Source organism: Peromyscus maniculatus, chromosome 12 (assembly GCF_049852395.1).
Source record: "Peromyscus maniculatus bairdii isolate BWxNUB_F1_BW_parent chromosome 12, HU_Pman_BW_mat_3.1, whole genome shotgun sequence".
NCBI lineage: Eukaryota > Metazoa > Chordata > Mammalia > Rodentia > Cricetidae > Peromyscus > Peromyscus maniculatus.
The window spans coordinates 24073765-24096861 of NC_134863.1; the positions used below are offsets into that span (position 1 = coordinate 24073765).

Here is a 23097-nt window from a genome sequence, read left to right on the forward strand (position 1 = left end):
TTTTAAGTAAGTGCTTTTGGATGAAAGTAGCCTGGGACGGAGCAGACGGAGCGGAAGTGGTGGGTGTCACAGAATCACAAAAGTAGGAACTAGAAAGAAGTTTAAAACTGTATCAAAATATCTGTCCTGTTTCCAGCTCTGCCCTTCATGGTGGGTAAGAAACTGTGTGATCTTAGACAAGGAGCTTGCCCACTCTGGGCCTTGGTCAAGAAGAGCCCTGAGGCAGTCCAGGATTTGCTGCTGGATATGGGCCACTGTCGTCTAGAGCTGTGCTCCACACTGAGGTGACAGGCTGTGAGACCTAGGAGGAAGGATTAGAAGGCATGTGTCGACCTCTTCGGAAGGTGCTGATGGCTTCTGTGTGGAGCAACTTGCCACGTGGAGTTGAGCATCTTGGAACCAGTCCCAGGAACACGGTGCAGCCTCTTCCATTTCCCCACTTAAACTCAGCTCTCCACCCTTTAAGCAGGCGGAGAGAGGAGCAGGTCGTCACTGTAGTGACCTGGACTTCGGGAGACCTCGCCAGTCGCCATGACCCCATGTGAAACTCCTTAGCCAGAGTCGATGGAGGGAACACAGCAGGAAGACACTCCTCCGCTCTCCTGCCGCACCCCTGCTGGGCCAGGGGCTTCCTCATTCCAGGAGCAGGTAGGTCCCTCCCTGCCTCTGAGCTTAATCTACTGACAAGTAGATTTTTCACCCCAACAAGGAATTCCCCCACTCCGTTTCCTTTTCACTTGAAACCGTCAACCGCTCTGCATACTTGTGCATAAAGAGAAAAAAACAAACAAACCCCTAAGAAGATCTTCGGTTTCTTCTGGATCCAGGGTCACTTGCAAGCCTGGGCTGATGGCTGGTGCCTCCGAGGGCCATCACAGACTTCACTAGAAAGGTCTTGGACCATCTCTGCAGCCCAGCTCAGCGCTCACCCTGAGTGGGCACAAGTGTCACACGACCTTAGCGAGCAGAAGCTTCCAGATGCCAGACATTGCTCTCCGCTCTTGAGATAACATTATCATAGAGGAAAACAGACAGAGCCTGCCCTCGGGAGCTAACTCCTGAAGAGGGTGAGCAACAAATATTGCTGCCGCAGTAGGTGGATTTGTGAGCAATGGAGAGCACCGGGGTGTTTGCAGGATGTGTGTGTGTGTGTGTGTGTGTGTGTGTGTGTGTGTGTGTGTGTGTGTGTGTGCAGGTTGCCGTACTGAACAAGTGAGGAGAGGCGGTAGGAACAGCTAGAGAGAGGTCAAAGCGGGAAGGTTTGTGGGCACCAAGGAGCCACTGGAGTCACAGGAGTTGAAGACGTGGCCGTGGGGACGGCAGAACGGCCGGGGAGGGTAATGGGGATCTCCTGGCTGGCCGAGGCTTTCCTCTATCAAAATACAAATTACAACAGAGTTTCCGTGGCTTCGTTCCACAAAACAGGATGAGCTTTCCTTCTGGTGAGCCGAGCTGACAAAGAGCAATAAAGAACAGATGAGCACAAAAAAGTGGGGGGACAGGGGCTGGATGGGGGTCACCCCCAGCACTGCAAGAAAAAGGAAAAAGGAAAACAAATAGAGACTTGGTGACTTCAAAGCTACTTTCCCGGTAAGGTGTGAACAGGGAAATAGACATGAATTAATCACTGGTTAATATCAGGCCTCTTTTTCTTAGTTTGTTTTGTTTTGGTTTTTTTGGTAAGAGTTAAACCGAAGGAATTTCCTCACCTGTTCTCAAAAGCGGGCAATTGACCTCTTCTGATTTCTAAGTTCAGATAACGTAGCTTCAGGGATGTGAAACTAAAGTGACTCCATTTGGTCTGCTGGCCTCGCTCGGGAACCTTGTCTCAGACAATGGCACCCTGTCACTCATAACTTGGCAAGCAAGAGAGCTCTGAGCCGAGTGTTGGGTCCTAAGTCGGGTTTTAGAAAGCCAGGCAGTGGGAACCCTGGCAGCTGGGTTGAGAACAGCGTGAGGACTAGGAGTTAGGTGGCTTTCGCCCCAGCGTAGGCATGACGCGGGATGCTGGGAAAGGAAGGCCTGTGAAAGCTCTCTGGGACGTGTTTTGAAAGTAGCACCAGAGATCAATCCGACTTGATCACTGTGAGATGTCACAGTGGAGTCAGGGACCAGTGCAGACTCATCCTGGACATCAGGAAGGATCCAGGGCCATCGGCACCATTTAGGTTCTGCTCCCCCATCCTCTGTCCCCCACAAAACCAGGGCATATTGTGGGGGCGATTCTGACTTGGGACAAGGGCCTAACTGACTCAGCATAAAATGTCCTGGAAATGCAAAGCTATCTGTGTGCCAGACATGGAGCTGATCCTTAGCTCCACAGGCCACAGCTGAGTTGGTCTGGGTTTCCTGTGTAGGTACCTTCTCCTTCTCCCAACTTGGGTCTCGGAGTTGGGGCTTGCATATCACCTAAGAAAGGATCAGACTTTAATTACAAGCGCACTTGGGTGTGCTCATTATAAGCAGCTCACTGAACAGCCAGAGCAAAATGTTTATATACCAAACTTAGCAAAGGGCACGAAGCTTTGGGCTGCAATGGGAAAACGGTGAAAGCAGCTGTGAGCTTCGTTATGCTCACGGGATGGACAGACAGTCTGTCTCCAAGGCAGACAGAATAGCAGGAAATTGTGCTAACGCTGTGTTTTTTTAAGGGGCTCTGTTTTAACCAGGTAGGTTAGGATATGATATTGTCCGACCCCCAACATTTTCACTTAAAAAAAAAAAACCCTTCATGCAGGACTAGGGAGATGGCTTGGTAGGTGGAATACTTGCCTCCAAGATGAGGGGGGCTGAAGCCTGATCTCCAGGACCCACAGGAAAACGGCCGGTGTGGTGATATGTGCTTTGCAATCCCAGAGCAGAGGAGACAAAGACAGACGGATCCTTGGAACTGACTGGACAGCCAGGCTAGCCTAATGGGTGAACTCCAGGCCAACGAGAGATCCTGTCTCAAAGGAAGTAGACGGTGTGTGTCCCTGAAGACGCCACCCGAGATTGTCCTCTGGCCTCCAAATGAATGTTCGTACACGTGCACACGCATCTACACACACATCTTCGTCATACCATCTGTGGGGTTCTGAGAGGATCCCACAAGTTCTGCATGTTGCGCAAGGACAGACAGTGTGCAAGGAACCTCTCTGGAAGCTGGCACATGAGGATTGCAAATTCAAGATTGGTCTGGACTAGCGTGAGTTAAATGCCTGCCTGGGAAGCTTAGTAAGACCTTGCCTTAAAGTAAACGTTGAAAACTGAGTTGAGGGTACAGCTCAGTGGCAGAGAGCTCGCCTAGCATGCATGAGGCCTTTGGATCCACACAAAATAATAACATACAGCCTCTTCCATCAGGATTCTCCTGCCAGCTGTAAGCATTTGCCTCCCCCTGCCACCATAGAGGGGTTCTGGTTCTGAACCACATGGAAACAGGACTGTACACCCACTTTTCAGTACCTGGCTTCTTCCATTTAACATTATGTCTGCAAGTCTCATGGGAGCGCTCATGTATTGCCACGCTTTGTCCTTTTGATGGTGGGTGGTTCTCCATGGTAATAATCCACCATGGTAATGATTCTCTGGCCATTTTCTTCTTGATGGATGTTTGGGTTTGGGTCGATTCCAGTTTTTCACTAGTCCGTGTAAATTTGTTATTCATTGCATGTTTTGAATATTTATTTCCAGGACTCCAGAGGCCAACCTGTAACCCATGGGGAAGGGGACAGGCATACTGATCTGTCACCAGATAGATGCCTTTCAGACAGGTTTCCCAAGGCCTCTTAGAAGATCCCACAGGTGAAGTAACCAGAGTTAGTAGAGCAGACTGGAGGGCAGGTCTCTGTCCCGGCCCTCCCTTCAGTCCTGTTTCACTTTCCTCACCCTAATCCTTGGGGTTATGTTCCTAAATAAATCACTCGGAGAAACCAATCCAACGCAAAACCATTAGCCAAGAGCTGGGCTCTACGCCAACGGGGATCCTTGCTGCAATCAGTTGCCCAGAAACCATGTTCAGCTTAGCAGAGGCCTAGAGCGAGGCGTGGGCGGGGAGAATGGGTGATTCTGTCCGGCTGCAACCCAGAGCAGTGAAGGGGATTAGCAAGGGATCAAGCTGGAACTGTGTACTGAGCTGGGTTGTGGCAGGCCAGGCCCAGGACTTTCGCCATTGTCGTGTAGAGGATGGAAACCCACGGATGGCCTTGAAAGACCCCCAGGGGAGATCTTCCCTCAGGGAGAGACCCCGGACCCGGGAAACACACCGAAACCACAGATCAGATGCAAACAGCAAGAGGCTTTATTAAATGCACAGGTACCTGGGGCCAAGTCTCTCGGAAGACTTGCGCGCCTACCGAGGGCAAAGGGGACTTTTTATGGGATTTCAGGGGCAGAGGCGCGGCTACAGAAGCGAGAAGCATAGTTACAGGGTCCCTATTGGCTGTTTTACAGAGGGCCAGGGTGAACTTGGGGTCGCGTTCTTTAATTATCAGAAGTTTGATGTGTGGCTGACTTGGCCTTGCCCAGGCCAGCTGCCTATTCTTCAAGGCCAGGGGCCCGCCATAAAATATCAACTGTCTTACTCCCAAGGCTGCTGACCCAATTATCCCCTATCTTAGGCCCGATGGCTGACCATAGTTATCTTTTTCTTCCAAGGCCGGCTGGCTAGTTAGTCACAGCTGTGAACTCCTGTTTTTCTGATTCCTGCAGAATGGCGTTTCTAAGGCCAAGTTATTGGGGGGGCATAACATCGGCCCAACGCCCCATATCCTCATAATGGAGCGGGGGTCTTTCATTCCCCCATTTTCTTTTGTACCAAATGAAATCTTTCATTCATGGGGAAGAATAGGGATGTGGCTCCAATTCCACCTGGCTGAGTTGTTGGTATTGTTGGGTCAATACCAAGGTCTGAACAATAGAAACACGTTCCCTGATAAATTGGACAAGTCTGTTTAGGATGCAGGGCCCAAGTGTCAGAAGGAGCAATAAAATCAGAAGGGGCCCTATAAGGGTGGAGACGAGGGTGGTGAGCCAGGGAGACCTTTCGAACCATCCTTCAAACCATCCCTGTTGTTCTTTAAAAAGTTTTTGTCTTTGTTCTAATCTCTTTCTTAATTTGGCCATGCTATCTCTTACCATCCCAGTATGATCCGCATAGAAGCAACATTCTTCTCTGAGGGCAGCACATAAGCCCCCTTCCTGCAGGAAGAGGAGGTCTAATCCCCTCCGGTTCTGCAGAACTACCTCAGACAGGGAGGTGAGTGACTTTTCCAAGGCACTCACGGATTCCTCCAGTGCCTGGATATCAGTATGCATGGCAACCTGGAGTTGTCTGAACTGGTTGGTTTCCATGAGGGCAGTGGTACCTGTGCCTATTCCGGTGGCGATTCCTCCCACAGTTAATCCATCTAGTATTAGGGCCAGGGTTAGCGAGACTGGCTCTCTTTTTATACGGGGGACCCCTGTTTCATATCGAGCATAGATATCTTCAGGTGTATGGTAGATTATCCTGGGGTACAATTCTATTAGTACACAATAATCGGCCATGTTAGCTAGTATTGAGGGAGAGAGGCATGGTGTAAGTCCAGTGCTACAGGCCCAGTAAGTTCCGCTGGGAGCCACGAGATAATGGGGTCCTGGGACAAGTACCTGGGTGTGATTACACAGGTGTTGATGGGTATAGGGTACGGTCCCCAGACATAGTCCTTGTCCTGACACCTCGGAGATTGTGAGCTTATGCTGAGGTGTCGAGGCACATCCTGGTGGGGGTGAAGAAGAGTTGGTGAAGCTTCCGACTACGGCCACCCCCTCATAATAGGGAGGTGCGGAAACTAGGCATAACCAGCACTCCTGAGTCCGATTTGGGTTGGTAACATTGAGGGCTGAGTAAGCGCCCTCTATAAGATTCAATAGCCGGTCTCCCGTACCTGGTCTGGGTGGCTGGAGGATGGCTGGGGTTACAGCGACATTCGGAGCCGTGCTTGGGCGAATAGCGGGGAAAGAGGGACGCTTTTGGTCAGAGAGAACCTGGTTGGGACCTATAAAGGTGGAGAGCTCCGTGATTTTAAGCTTAATCGTAAACACAACTCCCTGGTCCCGTCTTGTCATGTAAAGTCTAAGTCCCCATGTTTTACCTTTAATCCAGTCTTGTGTGGTCTCCCTTCCCTTCTGAGTGAAAGATATATTCAGGGGGTTGCATGTGAAATTTACACAGGGACCCTCCCCCTTCCAGTAAGTGTTATCTCTTCCTGACGTGACAGTTCCCCAACAATGTCCTTGGGTAAGGGGACGCCACGAGTGGCTTTTTTCTTGGGTAGCTCTTTTTACCCTAATGAGGTCCCAAGTGGATGAAGGCTTCCAATAGGTATTCCCAGTTGTTTCACATCCCCATGTTTTACAGAAGTAACTTTCATAACCCCCACATTGGCTAATCATCTTTTTGTCCCTACCATCCCGGGGGCAGACGTAGAAGGGTAGTTGTGACAGGGCTGCCCTGGCTTCAGGGTGACCACATCCGTATTTTCCGTCATTACATTTGCAAGTTCCCTTACCGTCCTGACAGACGTCTGGTGCTCTGGGGTTCATGGGGTCAGTGGTAGGGATGTCCCAGTCCTCTGACCCCGCTGCTAATTGGCAGAGATCTGGATGCAAGTTAGGCCACCATGTAAAGGGGGTGTGAAGGGCGGTCGTTTGCCAGACTGTCTCCCCAGTTTGTGAGATGACCTGCCAGGTAATTTTCTTAACCAGGTGGGGGCTCTCTGGTGATGCCCCTCCTAATGTCAGGAGGAGGACTATTAGGGGGATCAAGGGGACCCCCGAGTGAGTCTTATCTTGAGTGGGTTCGAAGAGCGTTGAACTTTCCATGTTGATGTCTCGGTGTTCTCAGCTTCGTCGGGTTCCTTGGCAGCCTTCACATGTGACGCGTGGACCCAAGCCGCTATCCCGTCAACCTTGAGTGCGGTGGGAGTAGTTAACAGGACGGTGTAGGGTCCTTTCCACCTCGGCTCTAGGTTCTTGGATTGATGGCGTCGGACCCAGACAGAGTCCCCAATCTTGAATGGATGAGGCACCACCGGGCGATTCAGTTGCTCCCGGTAGGCATCCGCCAGGGGTTTCCACACCGTCTTTTGCACCAGCTGGAGGGCTTGGAGGTGTGCCTCTAGGGTAGGGCTAGTGGCAAAAGAGGAAATGTCAGGGTGAAGGAAATTTACAATTGGTGGGGGAGCTCCATACATAATCTCGAACGGGGTTAGGCCATGAGGCCCAGGAGTATTCCGGGCTCGGTAAAGGGCTAGGGGGAGTAGGAGCACCCAATCTCTAGTGCCAGTTGCAAGCGTTAATTTGGTTAAAGTCTCCTTGATGGTTCTATTTGCACGTTCTACCTGCCCTGAGCTCTGGGGGCGGTATGCACAATGAAGTTTCCAATCAATCCCCAGTAGCCTGGCCACCTTCTGACTTACCTGGGAGACAAAGGCGGGCCCATTGTCTGACCCCAATATCTGGGGCATTCCATACCTGGGAAAAATTTCTTCCAGGAGCTTCTTGGTTACCACGTTAGTGGTCTCCTTCTTGGTAGGGAAGATCTCCATCCACCCTGAAAATGTGTCTACAAAAATCAGAAGGTATTTATATCCATATAGTCCGGGTTTTACCTCGGTGAAGTCAAGTTCCCACTGGACTCCTGGGCGGTGACCTCGCAGGCGGCTCCCTCTGCTCAGATGGGCTTTTCCTGGATTAACTTGGGCACAGGCAGGGCAGCTGGAAGTCACCTGTTGGAGGACCTGTTCCTGATTCAATAATACAGTGCCCGAAGTCTCATCAGCCAGAAGGGCCCTCATCTTGTTTTTGCTCAGATGGGTTAACGCGTGGAGGAACTTGAGCATGTATTTGGTATGGGAGGTTGGCATAACTAATTTGTTATCCATTATATAAGCTTGTCGCTCGGGGCTCCATTTCGCCCCCATTTTCTTCGCTAATTCCTGGTCCTCCGGGCTGTAAGACATGGGGTCTCTACTTGGCTGTTGGTCCTGCAAGACCAACAGCTGGTCGCCCCTTGGGGATTGTAAGGCGACTGTCCGGGCTGTTAGATCAGCCAGCCGATTTCCCCGTGCTACGACAGAGTCATCTTTTTGGTGCCCCGGACAATGTATGATGCTGAGCTGATGCGGGAGGAACAATGCCTTTAAGAGTTTTAAAATTTCTTTTTTGTTTTTAATTTCCTTACCCTCCGAGGTCAAGAGGCCTCTTCTTCTGTAGATTTCTCCATGTACATGAGCAGTGGCGAAGGCATATCTGCTGTCAGTATAAACCATGAGTCTCTTACCTTCCGCCATCCGGAGGGCCTGGGTCAGAGCGATCAGCTCTGCTCTTTGGGCCGATGTTCCAGGCGGCAGCGGTGAGGCCCAAACTACCTCTGATTCGGTGGTAACAGCTGCTCCGGCCCTCCGTTCTCCTTCTTGGTAGAAGCTGCTCCCATCCGTGAACCAGATAAAATCTGGTTTCGACAGCGGTTGATCTGTTAGGTCAGAGCGGGTGCCATGGACCTCCGCCAGAATCTGGAGGCAATCGTGCTCCTCGGATGGGTCTGGCAAGGGCAGCAGGGTTGCGGGGTTGAGGGAGACAACTGGTCCGAACACCACTCGGTCTGTGTCTAGCAACAGAGCCTGGTAGTGGGTCATCCTGGAATTTGAGAGCCACCTGTCTGGGGGCTGCCGGACCAGAGCTTCCACCGCATGAGAGGATAACACAGTTAATGGCTGTCCCAAAGTCAGTTTCCCTGCATCCTTGAGCAAAACAGCAATGGCGGCTACCATGCGCAGACAAGGGGGCCATCCTGCAGCTACCGAGTCTAATTTCTTGGATAAATAAGCTACAGGTCTCTTCCATGGCCCCAATCTCTGTACCAGTACCCCTTTTGCAAAGCCTGAGTTCTCGTCCACGAACAGTTCAAAAGGCTTGGTCAGATCTGGCAGGCCAAGGGCTGGTGACTCAAGTAAGATGTTCTTAATTCGTTGAAAGGCCTGTTGCTGCTCCTCTCCCCAGTGGAACATGGTCCCAGGCTTGGTGAGAGGATACAGGGGGGCAGCCATTTCAGCAAAACCCGGGATCCAGAGGCGGCAGTAGCCGGCTGTACCTAGGAACTCCCGCACCTGGCGGGGGTTCCTTGGAGGGGGTATGGAGAGTATGGCCTCTTTCCGTGCTCTCGTGAGCCATCTCTGTCCTCCCTCTAGGGCATAACCCAAGTAAATGACTTTGCTTTGGCAAATCTGAGCCTTCTTAGCCGAAGCCCGATAGCCCTTCTGTCCCAGTTTAGCCAAAAGGGCCCGAGTGCCCCTCTGACATTCAGCCTGGGTTCTGGCTGCTAGGAGGAGGTCGTCCACATATTGGAGCAAGATTAAGGCCGGGTGTTCAACCCGGAATTCGGCTAAGTCTGAGTGTAAGGCTTCATCAAAAAGAGTCGGGCTGTTTTTAAACCCCTGGGGGAGCCGAGTCCAGGTCAACTGTCCTGAAAGTCCCATCTCTGGGTCTCTCCATTCAAAAGCGAACAGTAGTTGGCTCTGGGGGTGCAATCTCAAACAGAAGAAGGCATCCTTCAAGTCCAGTATCGTATACCAAACGTGGGTTGGCGGAAGAGTGCTGAGGAGGTTGTAAGGGTTTGGCACCGTGGGGTGTATATCTTCAACCCGTTTATTAACCTCCCTCAGGTCTTGAACCGGTCTATAATCCCCTGTCCCAGGTTTCTTTACAGGCAGGAGGGGGGTATTCCAAGGTGATCGACAGGGCATAAGTACTCCCTGGTCCAAAAGCCTCCGGATGTGCGGTTTAATGCCCTCGTGGGCTTCCCGGGACATAGGATACTGTTTGATTGAAACGGGAGTGGCGGAAGCTTTTAACTGAATAACAAGTGGGGGTTGGTCGCGAGCCAGCCCCAAGCCGCCAGTCTCTGCCCATGCCGAGGGAAATTCCCTCAACCAGTCCTGCATTTCTTGTGGTGGCTCCTTAGAGGGCTCAGATTCAAACAGGCGGTATTCCTCTTCCAGTTTTAGGGTTAGGACTTGTAGGGGGGTCCCTTTGGGTCCTGTAACAGTCGACCCCTTATCATAAAAATAGATCTGAGCCTTGAGCTTAGTCAACAGGTCTCGGCCCAATAATGGGTGAGGGCAGTCAGGTATATGCAAAAAAGAGTGGGTTACCTGTCCAGATGCCAGCTGAACCTTTCTCTCGGTGGTCCATCGATATCTCCTGCTACCTGTGGCCCCCTGGACCAAAGCTGTGCGGTCACTGAGAGAGCCCCCGGTGTGGGTCAGGACTGAATGTTGAGCCCCGGTGTCCATCAGGAAGGTCACTGGCTGCCCCCCAATCTTGAGAGTTATCCTAGGCTCAGGGGGGGGCTCCTGGCCTTGACCTCCCTAATCCTCCAGATTGAGGAGGTCCGTGGCCCTTGACTTAGGCTTCCGAGACTCTTGAGGCTTCTTTGGGCAGTCACGAGCCCAATGTCCTCTCTCTCTACAGTAAGCACACTGGTCTTTGTCCAGTGGTGGCTTTCTCTGATCTCTCTTCCTAACTCCCTCGCTGACCTGTCCCTGAGATACTACAGTGGCCAGGACTTTAGTTATTTCCCTATGACGCTTTTTATCTCTCTCTTCCTGCCTCTGCCATAATCTCTCTTCCCGCTCTTCAGGAGTTTCTCTCTTATTAAACACTTTTTCTGCCTCTCTCAATAAATCTGACAAACTGAGTGAATGCAATCCTTCTAGTCTCTGTAACTTGGCCCTTATATCTGGACTTGACTGATAGATGAAAGACAGTATGACACCCGGCGCCTGTCCTGGATCTTCTGGATCGTACGGGGTATACATTCTGTATGCCTCTCTAAGTCTTTCTAAGAACGCTGCCGGCGTTTCCTCCTTTCCCTGGGTTACATTTCTAACCTGGGCCAGATTGGTAGGGCGTCTAGCTGCCCCTCGGAGACCCGCCAAGAGCAACTGGCGATAGAGACGTAGGTGCTCCCTACCTTCTGGGGTCGCGAAGTCCCAGTTCGGGCGGGTGAGGGGAAAGGCTGCGTCAATGATATTAGGCAATTGGGTGGGTCTTCCATCGTCTCCTGGAACCCGCTTCCGAGCCTCCAGGAAGACCCGCTGCTTTTCCTCCACCGTCAGGAGGGTCTGCAGTAACTGCTGACAATCTTCCCAAGTGGGCTTGTGGGTCACTAAAATGGACTCAATCAGGTTAGTCAAGGCAACAGGGTCCTTAGAGAAAGGGGGATTATGTTGTTTCCAGTTGTAGAGATCAGACGCTGAAAACGGCCAGTATTGGAGCTGGTGGTTAGGACCTTCCCTAAGGGGAAAGGCTCTGGACTCCTTGGCTGGCTCGTCGCGCTTTCCTCGTAGGCGACCGGCAATTGGGGAGGGAGCCGGAATCTCATCTTCCCTCTCTCTCCTTGGAGGCTGTTCAGGCGCCTCCGGGGGGCCGTCGGTCCCTCCGGTGCCATTGCAGGGGCCACCGGTCCCTCCGGTGCCCGATTCCCTGGGTATGGTGGTGGGTCCTCTGTGAGGAGGTCAATAAGAGGTGAATTGGGGTCCGGGGGGAGGACGGGAGCCTTAGGGGAATCCTTTCGTGGGAGAACAGGGTAAAGGGAGGAGGAAGGAGAGGCGGGAGGGAGCAGTGGTTTGGCGCTCATCAGTGGCGCCGTCCCTCCTGAGCCCCCTTCCCCAAATCGGGGCTCCCCAGTCGTCCCAGAGCCGGTCGGGGAGCAGTCTCCCGCCGATCCCATCCCCGGCACCATAACCTGCGGCCGCCTGCGCGCCCGCCTGCACGTTCCCACCTCCCACAGTCGCCTGCGCACCCGCCTGCGCGTTCCCACCTCCCACAGTCGCCTGCGCACCCGCCTGCGCGTTCCCACCTCCCACAGTCGCCTGCGCACCCGCCTGCGCGTTCCCACCTCCCACAGTCGCCTGCGCACCCGCCCGCGCGCTCGCCTGCGCCGGCGCGGCGGCCTGCGGGGAGAGGAAAAGACTTGCTGGTGTGGGGTTAGGGAGGAACAGGGAGCGGGAGGGATCCGCCGATCTGGCTTCCTCGGCCCCGGGATTCGGCGAGCGCTGCTGTTGCCGGGGGGCCGAGGGGAAGAGAAACGGCTTAACCTATGGGGGAGGTTCTGTTGTCAGGAGTCTCCACATGGCAATGTATGGGACCTGGTCCGGGTGGCCCTGGGGACTGGAAGCAAAAACTTTTCCCTCCACCTGTGAAATAAGACTAAGGTTAAAGGTTCCCTGACGAGGCCATCCTACATTCATTTTAACCCAATCGGCCTCGCAAAGAGTGATCCATTTTTTCTTCTTGATTACGACTCCTTCGTTGTTGGCTCGTATCTTTACGTCTGACCAGTGTTTAAGCGTGAGGCTCAAGGGGGTGGTGACAGTCTGTCCCATGGTTGTCTCTAGGAGGAGAACGGTTAAACAGAAAACAAGGAACAACAAACCAATACAAATAACACTGACACGCGCTGCGCGGCTTCGGTTCCAAACCGAAAGCAAAACCTCAGAAGGAGACTGCGAGGGTCCAACCCCCTCTTCTCCAACCAGCACAACGTATCCCTCAGATACGTGAGTGGCCCCAAAAAACCGTGCCCCAGAGGGCACTACAGACCGTGCCTCAGAAGGCACTTCAGATCGTGCCTCAGAAGGCACTTCAGACCGTGCCTCAGAAGGCACTACAGATTCCCGTGGAATTCCTTCCAGGATTTCAGATTTCCCTAGGACGTCTCCTAGGGTTCAGCGGCGAAGTCCAGGCCCGTCGGCCCCCTCTTTCAGATCCACTGACAGAGACAGATTATCAGGCGCAGGCGCAGAGACAAACAAACAACATTCAACACTTAGGCAAACAGACAACACTCAGACTGGACAGGGATGACATAAACCAAGGCCGGCCGGCTTACCTCCTGATGGTGGGTCGGTGGTCCCAGGGAGGGGTCTCAATCCCCGTACGGGCCACCAAATGAAAGACCCCCAGGGGAGATCTTCCCTCAGGGAGAGACCCCGGACCCGGGAAACACACCGAAACCACAGATCAGATGCAAACAGCAAGAGGCTTTATTAAATGCACAGGTACCTGGGGCCAAGTCTCTCGGAAGACTTGCGCGCCTACCGAGGGCAAAGGGGACTTTTTATGGGATTTCAGGGGCAGAGGCGCGGCTACAGAAGCGAGAAGCATAGTTACAGGGTCCCTATTGGCTGTTTTACAGAGGGCCAGGGTGAACTTGGGGTCGCGTTCTTTAATTATCAGAAGTTTGATGTGTGGCTGACTTGGCCTTGCCCAGGCCAGCTGCCTATTCTTCAAGGCCAGGGGCCCGCCATAAAATATCAACTGTCTTACTCCCAAGGCTGCTGACCCAATTATCCCCTATCTTAGGCCCGATGGCTGACCATAGTTATCTTTTTCTTCCAAGGCCGGCTGGCTAGTTAGTCACAGCTGTGAACTCCTGTTTTTCTGATTCCTGCAGAATGGCGTTTCTAAGGCCAAGTTATTGGGGGGGCATAACATCGGCCCAACGCCCCATATCCTCATAATGGAGCGGGGGTCTTTCAGCCTCTGGACAGGAAACTGGCCACACACCAGAGCTTTGGTGACGCGATCTGGCCAGAAGAGCACTGGGAAGGAACCGCTGACCTTAGACGGTAGCCACGGGACTAGAATAGGAAGGATGGGACGATGTGACATGGCATTAGAAGAAGGCCATTGGCAGAGAGAAGTAAAAGATGACCCTGTGGCTGAGATCCAGAAGGTTGAGTGGCCCAGGAAAGAATATGAGGGAGAGAGGGTGGGTTACTTAACTAAAGGTTACTGGTTTGGGTTTTTATTTTCTGCTTTTTTTTAGATGTGTGTACATAAGTGTAGCCTAGGCTGGCCTTATATTCATTATATAGCCAAGGATAGCCTTGAACATCTGATCTACCTGCTTCTACCTCCTCCATCTCTAGTGCTAGGATAAGGGGTGTGTGCCACCATACCTGATTTCAGGGGTGCTGAGCACTGACCGTGGGGTTTTGCACATGCTTGGCAAACACTCTATCAACTGAGCGACACCCCCAGCTCCCTGATTTTCTACTTTCAAGTCATTGTTATACTGTACTACATATACGTTAGTATTCTGCCCGCACTCCGGCTACAAGACCGCACATGCGCAGTTCAGGAGTTAAGCAAAGGGTCTTGCGTCTTACGTCATCAGTGAGCACGGGCGACTACATGCGAGCCGTGTGGTCACGCAATCAGCGCATGCGTGGTGTAGCTCCATAAGTCTGCTTCACCGGGAGCCCTTAAAAAGCCAGACACAGACCCCACCCTCTCTCTCTGCTCTCTCCCAACCCCCATCTTTCTCTCTGACCTCCACACGCACGTGCTCTTTCCCAGGCCTGGTTCTTCCTCCCCCCCAAACCTCCCCACCCTCACACCCCCCACATACCCCCACCCTCACACCCCCACACCCCCCGTTTCCTCCTAATAAAGCGCTCTGCTGCCAGGCCTTTTCGCGGCGAGGTAACCAGTGCCATTTATCATCCTTTCAATACACATATGCATCTACACACACCTACACATTGTAATTGTACATGCATGTCATCATGTCAACACAATGAATAACACTCTGAGCCGGCTGTGTTTTGTAGTTTCTATAATGGCTAATTCTATGCACTTTTTTTTTTTAGATGGGTTGATAACAATTCCAGGTTTCTGTTTTCCCCGGGCTAAGCCAATGTGGGTGGGGGCTCCCAGGATGGCAGCTGGGAGACAGACATCCCTGGACTGGCAGCCGTAATGTCCCCAACCAACGGCAGGTGGGTGATGGTGGTTCCGTGTGTCCTGCTGGCCCGGCTGGGGGAGGAGCCTCAGGAGGAGTCAGGCTCCCTTCCTGATTCCCTTCACCGTCACGGAGAGTGGCCTTCTGGGGACGCTGCTGTGGAGGAGCTGCAGAACCTAAGTGAGCAACAAAGCCGGTCCGCTCTCTCGCTGACACACGTGGTCTCATATTCTAACCATCTCCTGTGCCAGCAAGAACCATGCCCTTCCATACTTGCTCTCTCCGTGACTTGCCACCTCTGCCCAGCCGGGCAGGCTCTAGGACCCAGAAGAGCAAACAGGCTCAGCAGCTAGAGGACCCAAGTCGGGTCCCCCAGGTAGCAAGGACAGGAGCCAGGACCCCCCCACCCCATCCTCTTGTATAACGGTGAGGTGTGTCCTTCTGTGCTGGGCCGAGCACTTGGGGGCCAGGGCACAGAAGGAAAGAGGAGGGCAGAGGAGAGTTTAGAACACAAGTCAGTGAATTTGGCACACTGCCTGTTCCTGTACAGCTTGTAAGCTAGGAATGTTTTGTGCATTTTTCTTTTTTTAAAAAAATATTCATCTTTGTCTTATGTGTATGGTTGTTTTGCCTGCATGTACGTCTGTGTGAAGCCGATGGATCCCCCTGGAACTTGAGTTACACACAGTTGTGAGCTGTCGTGTGAGTTCTGGGACTTGAACCTGGGTCCCTTGGAAGAGCAGCCAGTTGCTCTTAACCACTGAGTCATCTCGCCAGCCCCCGGTTTTGTGTATTTTTAAATGGCGGTAGAGAAAAAAGGGAAAGTTTATGACACATGAAAATGATATGAGGTTCAAATAGGGCGCTCTGCCCTAACTCAAAGGACCCTTCCCTCCCCTTCCCTTCCTTTCCCTCCCTTCCCCTCCCCTCCCCTCTCTTCTCTTCCTTTCCCCCTCTCCCCTCTCCCACCCTCCCCTCCCCTTCCCTACTTGGGGGCCTAGAAGTCCAGAGAGGCAGGAGCAGGTTACCACCCAGCCCCAGTCGAGGACCCTCCCAGGTACTCACCACGCTTTGCACCCAATCTTGAGTGCTGCTGGCTGAGTCGATTGGGCCCCTCATCCTCAGCACCAACTGCAGCACCACCTTGGGAGTGTGAGTGGCTGAAACACAGTGTGAAAGCCCGGTCTGCATCTTCATTCATGCCTCCCAGCCTCCCGGACACCTTCCTGCTGTTCACCGTCCCGGACACCACCTCCCTGCTGTTCACCATCCTGGACACCACCTCCCTGCTGTTCACCATCCTGGACACCTCTCTGCTGTTCACCATCCCGGACACCACCTCCCTGCTGTTCACCATCCTGGACACCTCTCTGCTGTTCACCGTCCCAGACACCTCCCTGCGGGCTCCTTTCTGCTCTGAAGTCTCTGAGCAGGCCAAGAGGCATGTGCACAGCAAGAGACAATGTGGCCCTCCACATCCCCCTACCCTAGGCCTCACCACCAATAGCTCAGACTCTCCCCCGTGGGATCTAAAAAAAGGCTTGGAGGAGAGCAGTGGGCAGAAAGGTGCCTGGGAGAAGCCAAGCTGAAAGGAATATGCGGACACTTTGGGCATGAAATGCATAGACTTCCAGAACTACAGAATTAACAGGGACAGGGACGTAACCAGTCCACATCACGGCCACCATCAAAAGGACAGGCTTGCCTCTGTCTGTTACAGCATCCATCTGTGCCATGGGTGGAAGAGAGCCTGCATGCAGGTCACCAGGGTTGCAGAAGGCCCTGTGGTCTGAGCAGCAGTCTGAGAGCGCACGGCAGAATTCATCACAATAGCAGCTTCCTCTCTTGCAGTGGTAATTCGTTCCCGGGCAGCAGAGAGGCTGGGGCTGGGTACAACTGCCTGAGGGAAAAGAGACATTAAAAAGACAGGGGTGTGGGGACAACTGATGCACACATGCAAGAGAATGGGGTCCTGCCTCACGCCGTATACATAAAGGTAATTCAAGATGGCTCACAGACCTAAAACTGTGAAGCTTGGAAGGGAACGGCTGTAAGAGGAAGATATCCACGCCGTTCTCACAAGTAAGTTTTGGCCACTCTTTTCCTCATCATTTCCCTAAGTTGCTCGACTCAGTGGCTATCTGCTTAGTAACCCACAAATACACATCGTTTTTAAGAGGTGGAAAAAACAAAGCGTGGGTGGGTAGGAGGGATGAGGAAAAGTTACCGCAGAGTCTGGTTCACGAGAACGGGCCCCAGATATCTTAATGCTATTTTCTCTCTCCTTCTCAGGTGATTCCTGTTAGTAGCACCTGCCTAGGGCCTTGTTTAAGGATAAACCTGAGGACGTCCAGCGTTGACAGGTTCAACAGAAGCAGGCCTTTGAAAGGATGCAAGGCCGGTGAAGGTGTTGTGAAAATAGGAGTCTGATGAAAGGATCGGATCCTGGTGGCCTAGGACGTCTCAAGGTGAGCGGGGCTGGGCTGGCAGCCTCTGAGCTTGCCTTGGCTCCCACCTCACAGACAGCTCAGGGAGCAGACGAGCTGTTTCCACTCTGACATCATCACCCCTCTTCCCAGGTACCTGGTCTGGCATCCAAGACCAAGAATCAGCTGGAGAGGGAAGATTGGGAGAAGCCATCCAAATTAGGCTTGGCCTTGTTTATGAATCAGAGGTCAATTCAATGTTACCAATGTTTACTTGAGTGGGATAGGACAGGATGAGGTGGGATGGGATGGTACCAAACTGAGTTAAATCGAATTAAATCGGCCTACATACCTTATCTATAACAAGAAGAAGTTGCTTTCAAGATTGTCTTAACTACATGTATGAATAAACTAGGTCACAGGATGACTCGTGGTTATAACTATGGACTGGGCCCAGAAACGCCTGAAAGTCCCTGATCTATCGAGAGGCTCTCATTCTGTAGATGGAGGATGGATATGTACCCAAGGCCATGCCTGAGGTGGCCCAAAGCGGGGAGAAGAGGCACTGGCCTGACTTTCCCCCTTCCTGGCTTCCCCGCCACCTTGCACCCACGAGTGTCACTAACACAGGTGCCTGTTGTGTGTGCCACCCAAGTCTGTTAGCCTCTGAACACCCTGCTTCCTATGCCATGCCGTCAGCTTGGGGCATCCGACCCTTCCCAATCCACTAGAAGGAAATGTTCTTACGTATCAAGATCACACTTGAACCCAGCCTTCCTGCCACAGTAGAGGAAAATGCACGACATTTTTGGGAGAATAGATGGAACTGGAGAATGCTAAGCTAAGTGAAGAATCTCAGACTCAGAAAGACTGACACCATGTTTTTTTCTTCTGTGCTGAACCTAGATTTTAGTGATTATGTATGTGCACGGGTGTGTGTGTGTGTGTGTGTGTGTGTGTGTGTGTGTGTGTGTGTGCTATCCTTGAAACCGAGAAAGTTTACCGTGGGGGTAGGGGGGAGGAAAGAGAGAATAATGAATGGGAAGGAAAATACCTGTGACAGGAAAGCAGGGGACAGTGAGAAGAGGAAGGGACTCATAGGAGGGAGACCGGGAATGGGGGGGGGGGGACGGGGGGATGATCGACAGAAATGAAATGTGTTTGAAAATGTCATCATGAGACCTCTATACTTTATACACTAAAAAGACAAATGAACCCAGGCTCCCCGGGCTGCTAAAGAACTAGCTCATTACTGTGATGGTGTTCAGGAGCTGGAAATGTAGCTCACCGGGGACATGGAAAGGTTGATTGGGTGTGAGACACACGTCTATAATCCTAGTACCCAGGAAGCTGAGGCTAGAAGAGCCTGAGTCTAAGACTGACTTGGACCACATGGGAACGAGAGAGAGAGAGAGAGAGAGAGAGAGAGAGAGAGAGAGAGAGAGAGAGAGAGAGAGAGAGAGAGAGAGAGAGAGCATGTGGGCAGTCTAGAGAGATGTTTCAGTGGTTAAGAGCACTTATTGCTCTTCCAGAGGTCTTGAATTTGAATTTGGTTCCCAGCTCCCACATCAAGCAGCTCAAAACTGACTGTAACTCCAAATCCAGGGGGGTCTCATGCCTCTGTGGGCACCTGCACTCACTCACATGTATATCCACACACATAGACATATAGACATACACATAGATAAGAATAAAATCTTAAAGGAAGGAAGGGGAAAAAAAGGAGAAAAAGAGTGAGTTAAAAAAAAATCAAACATAGTGACCGGGTGGTGGCTCACGCCTTTAATTCAAGCACTCAGGAGGCAGAGGCAGGTGGGTCTTGGTGAGTTCGAGCCTGGTCTATGTAGTGAGTGCTGGGACAGCCAGAGCTATAGAGAGAGACCTTGTCTCAAAACAAGCATAGGTATCATCAGATACTGATGGCAAGTAATCCCAGCTCCTTGGAGACTGGGGAAAGAGGACCTCACCTTCAAGGGTTGCTGGGACTACAGACTGAGCTCAAGCCAGCCTGGGTAACTTAGTGAGACCCTGTCTGAAAATGGGAAGAACTCAGGGGCAGCTGGCTTGGCTCCCTCCAAAGCAAAGTTTGGCGGTTTTCCACAGAAGGTGAGGGTGTTACAGGGTGTGGAAGGGAGTACTGAGCAGCACCGCCCAGTCCTCCAGGGCCCCCCATGATCTGGCTCCAACCCCCAACTCAGGCCATGCTCATCAGAACTGAAGCCCCACCCTCACCCAGAAATGTTTTTGTTGTTGTTGTTGTTGTTGTTTTTTATAAGCCCATCTTATAGCGTGGCCCTTTGCATGCTGTTTGAAGTATGCTCAAGAAGGTTGCCTACCCACAACATCCACTAGCCTTCTCCAAAAGTTCTGGGAAATACGCCTTTACTGAATTTCCTGCTGCATTTCCAAGGTACATTTTAGTCAATGACTGATGGGCCAGGCTGCTGTTAATCCGGACCTGGGCTTGTCACACTTATTATCCCTCCTGATCCCTCACCCCCTCCACCAAAACTGTACACACCACAGCCGCCTCTGAAGACTCCATGTCTCCCCAACCCGACATGAAGCTTGCTGCAGAGACATCATGTGGACGGACACACAGAGACGTTACATCTGGCATGGTCTGGCCAGTGACAGAATGTGGCATATTCCAGAGGTGGCATATCTCACCAGAAACTAATGATAGAGAACAGCTGGGTGGATGAGAACAAATGCAGGGTCTCCTTGACCTCCTCGGGAACAGGGCTCAGCCCAGCTCCTTACCTGTCTTTCGTTTGGGGATCACAGGGCCCAGCCACAGCAGGAGGAGAAAGACCAGCCACATGGCTTCAGGCTCAGCAGAAGTACCTCAGCGATCAAGGCCCAGCTTCAACAGCCACCCACTTGAGAGAGCTCGCCAGGTGTCCGCACACAGAGGAGGAGCCAGGTGACACCTGGTAATTGGCAAAGATGCCGTGTGGCACAGGTATTCCAGCTACTTAGCTTACCTAAACAGAGGTCATTTTTATATCTGTGACTCCAAGCTCTGGGAAGAATCAGAAATGCCAAAGCCGAGCTGCCAGGGACCTCAGAGAGTATCTGACCTTCCCATTTTACAGACAAGGACACTGAGGCCTGGGAAGACAAGGGACACTTGGGGTTCACACAGCTTAACATGAAGACTGAGGTGATAGAGCTGGTCCCCCAGCTCCCTGTCCATCGCTATCCCAGTCAAAATGAGGGAAATAGTAAGAGCAGTCCTATCAACCACAGCCGTGAGTGGGCATCTCTGTTCCCTGGCAGAGTTGGCAGGGGCCTCAGCCTGGCAGAGCTCTTGCCATTCTAACACAACCACAAAGGGCTGAGGGAAAGTCACTTCAAGGTTAAGGGATAGAGAGTTTTTCCCTTAGCTCATAGTTTAAAAATGCAAAGAATTGACTCTGTTGGACATTTGGAAAATGACTAACTGGATTTGAAACTGGTTGTATCTTTGGCCCAAGAAGGTTCCAACCAGTCTCTGAATGCCACATTTAATCTCTGATCCACTTTAAGAGGGATGGTGGGTACCCACGACAGAAAATACACACTCCTAACCCAACCTGTTAGCTTCCGCTGGTGAGAAGACCCTCCCTAAATCTGGACCACACCTTCTGGTAACAGCTCACATAAAAGGCCATGGAAGAAGGATGCTTTTGCTTTTTTGTCTGCTTGCCCTCATTCCTTCTGGCAAGCTCATCTATCCTGCTGCTGGGGCATTCCTTCGATGGTATTAGAGTCCACTTCTTTCTGGTTCCAACACAGAGTGAAGACCAGCTGAGGCATCCAGCCTTGTGGATGGAACAACTACCATATTCCTGACCTTTCCATCAGGAGACAGCCCATGTTGGACTAGCCAGACCACAGCCTGTGAGTCATTCTAATAAATCCCCTTTTAATATACATAAATTCTCTGTTCTGTTTCCCTGGAGAACCTAATACAGTACTCCCTTTCTCCTTTTTATGTCTTTAACATTTCTATTTATGGTTTTTAAATTTTAATTTTAGTTATGGTTACTTTGTGTGTGCATGCACACACACACACACACACACACACACACACACACACACACACACACATGCATGCCACCACGCGGTTCTGAGAATCATTTCTCTCCTTCCATCGTGGGACCTGAGGCTCGGACTCAGGTTGTCAGGCTTGCAGAGCAAGCTGTTTACCCTCCGAGGGTGTTCTCTCCGGCTCCTTCCTGTCCTCGTTCGATTTTCACGCCCAGGGGTGTGGCAACAGCAATCAGGAGGCAGCAAACACAGGGACAGAGCAAACGGCAGCATTGTTGAGCCCGACAGAGCAGAGGTGGAAGCAAGCGGCCTGGGTCCCAAGAAATCTCTGTGCAGCCGAGCCAGAGTTATCAACTCGCGATGACAAAGAATCAAACTTCTATTTGTCTGACATCTGGTTGGGGTTCCTGCAATGTGCAGGTGAAAACATAGTGGTGTAGTGATAACTTTTAGAAGTGCTGAGGCCACAGGCTGGAGGGATGGTTCAGTGGTTAAGAACATTGACTGTGCCTCCAGGGGTCCTGAGTTCAATTCCCAGCAACCGCATGGTGCATGGTGGCTCACAGCCATCTATAATGGGATCTGATGCCCCCTTCTGGTCAGTAGGTGTACATGCAGACAGAGCACTCATACATTACCAAAAATACATAAATAAATACATTTTATAAAGTGCTGAGGCCAGAATGGAAAACTGGCTCCCAGGGAGCCAGTGGCCAAGACTGCTGCGATTTAGTGATATCTGTCCTCTAAAATAAATAAACAAACAAACAGAAGAAGTTTGTCCTCTCACAGCCCCAGAGATCAGAAGTCATACACCAGGTGTCAGTGGGCCTCACCCCATTATTCTAGATTTATTTGTTTTTAGAAATAAATTCCTTGGGATTTTCTACATAATCATGTCAACTGCAAACAGAGATCCATCCCTTCCCCGCCTTATTGGAGTGGATAGAACTTGTCTCACTGTCTTGAATTATAGTGTTGAAAGTGGACATCCATCCCTGATTCCCCAGTACTGGGGAGAAAGCATGCAGAGTAAGTACTATGTCAGCCGCAGGCATGTTACTCATGTTTCAGTGAGCTAGCCCAGCATCGAGAGGAATTCCTCGACACTGGTGTCCTCAGGGCCTTGGGTTGTGGAGATTTGCATGGAGGAAAATTTTTGTTTGCTTCTCCCGGAAGTCTGTGGGTGTCATCATGCTGACTTCAGTGTGGGGTTTTTCACACAGTAGAGCAAAGACGTAGGGGTTGCTATTTGTCTAGATGACTTGACTATCTCTTCACCCACCTGGCCGGGATGCCAGCCTTGGAGGAGCTAAAGACCCCAGGGAGAGGAATAGAGAGAAAACAAGTCGAGTATAACACCAGGAATACCAGCAGATGGCGCCACCAGCCAGGAGAGGACAGTGTCTTCTCTCTAGGGGAGCCGGCTGTAAGGGGACAGCTTTGGGCCACTTCAAACATTGCAGCGGTGTTAAGGAAGGTAACACACTGAGAAGAGTCCACTCGGGTAACCCCTCCAGATGTCACAGGGACCCTCGGGCCAGCGTGTTTCCTGTGAAGCGGGGGGAGGAAGGAAGTAGCATTTGGCTTAATTGAAGGTAGAAGATGCTCAGAAGTTGGCAAAAACTATGATCATTGTTTTGGAGGAATTTGGCCTTTAAGAGGAAATAACTGGGAGGGAAATAGGCCTAAGGGAGACTGTAATTTTAAAATATTGTTTATTTATTCAGTTTTTTATGTATATATATATATATGTGTGTGTGTGTGTATATGTATATATGTGTATATATATACACATATATACATATGCCGTATGTGTATATATACATATATGATATATATGTATATATGTGTGTGTCATAT

General features: G+C 51.5%; 2 protein-coding genes and 1 long non-coding RNA gene across 3 annotated transcripts; 1 reads left to right on the forward strand and 2 right to left on the reverse strand.

Moving 5' to 3' along the window:
- Positions 1–559: 559 nt before the first annotated feature.
- Positions 560–21123, forward strand: LOC121821704 (uncharacterized). Its single transcript, XR_013043720.1, has 4 exons — positions 560–648; positions 17066–17241; positions 19987–20164; positions 20980–21123. It is a non-coding gene; the product is annotated as an uncharacterized LOC121821704 (long non-coding RNA).
- LOC143268112 (uncharacterized) lies at positions 4260–10276 on the reverse strand. The gene is made up of 3 exons (XM_076548779.1): positions 10176–10276; positions 7498–10060; positions 4260–7152 (listed from the first exon to the last, which is right to left on the reverse strand). Exons 1-3 carry the CDS (start codon positions 10213–10215, stop codon positions 6786–6788), a joined length of 2970 nt encoding a protein of 989 aa, XP_076404894.1. The 5' UTR covers positions 10216–10276; the 3' UTR covers positions 4260–6785.
- Positions 14482–20087, reverse strand: LOC102924201 (uncharacterized). Its single transcript, XM_006974578.4, has 4 exons — positions 19963–20087; positions 16479–16673; positions 15839–15933; positions 14482–14949 (listed from the first exon to the last, which is right to left on the reverse strand). Exons 1-4 carry the CDS (start codon positions 20021–20023, stop codon positions 14872–14874), a joined length of 429 nt encoding a protein of 142 aa, XP_006974640.2. The 5' UTR covers positions 20024–20087; the 3' UTR covers positions 14482–14871.
- Positions 21124–23097: the final 1974 nt, after the last annotated feature.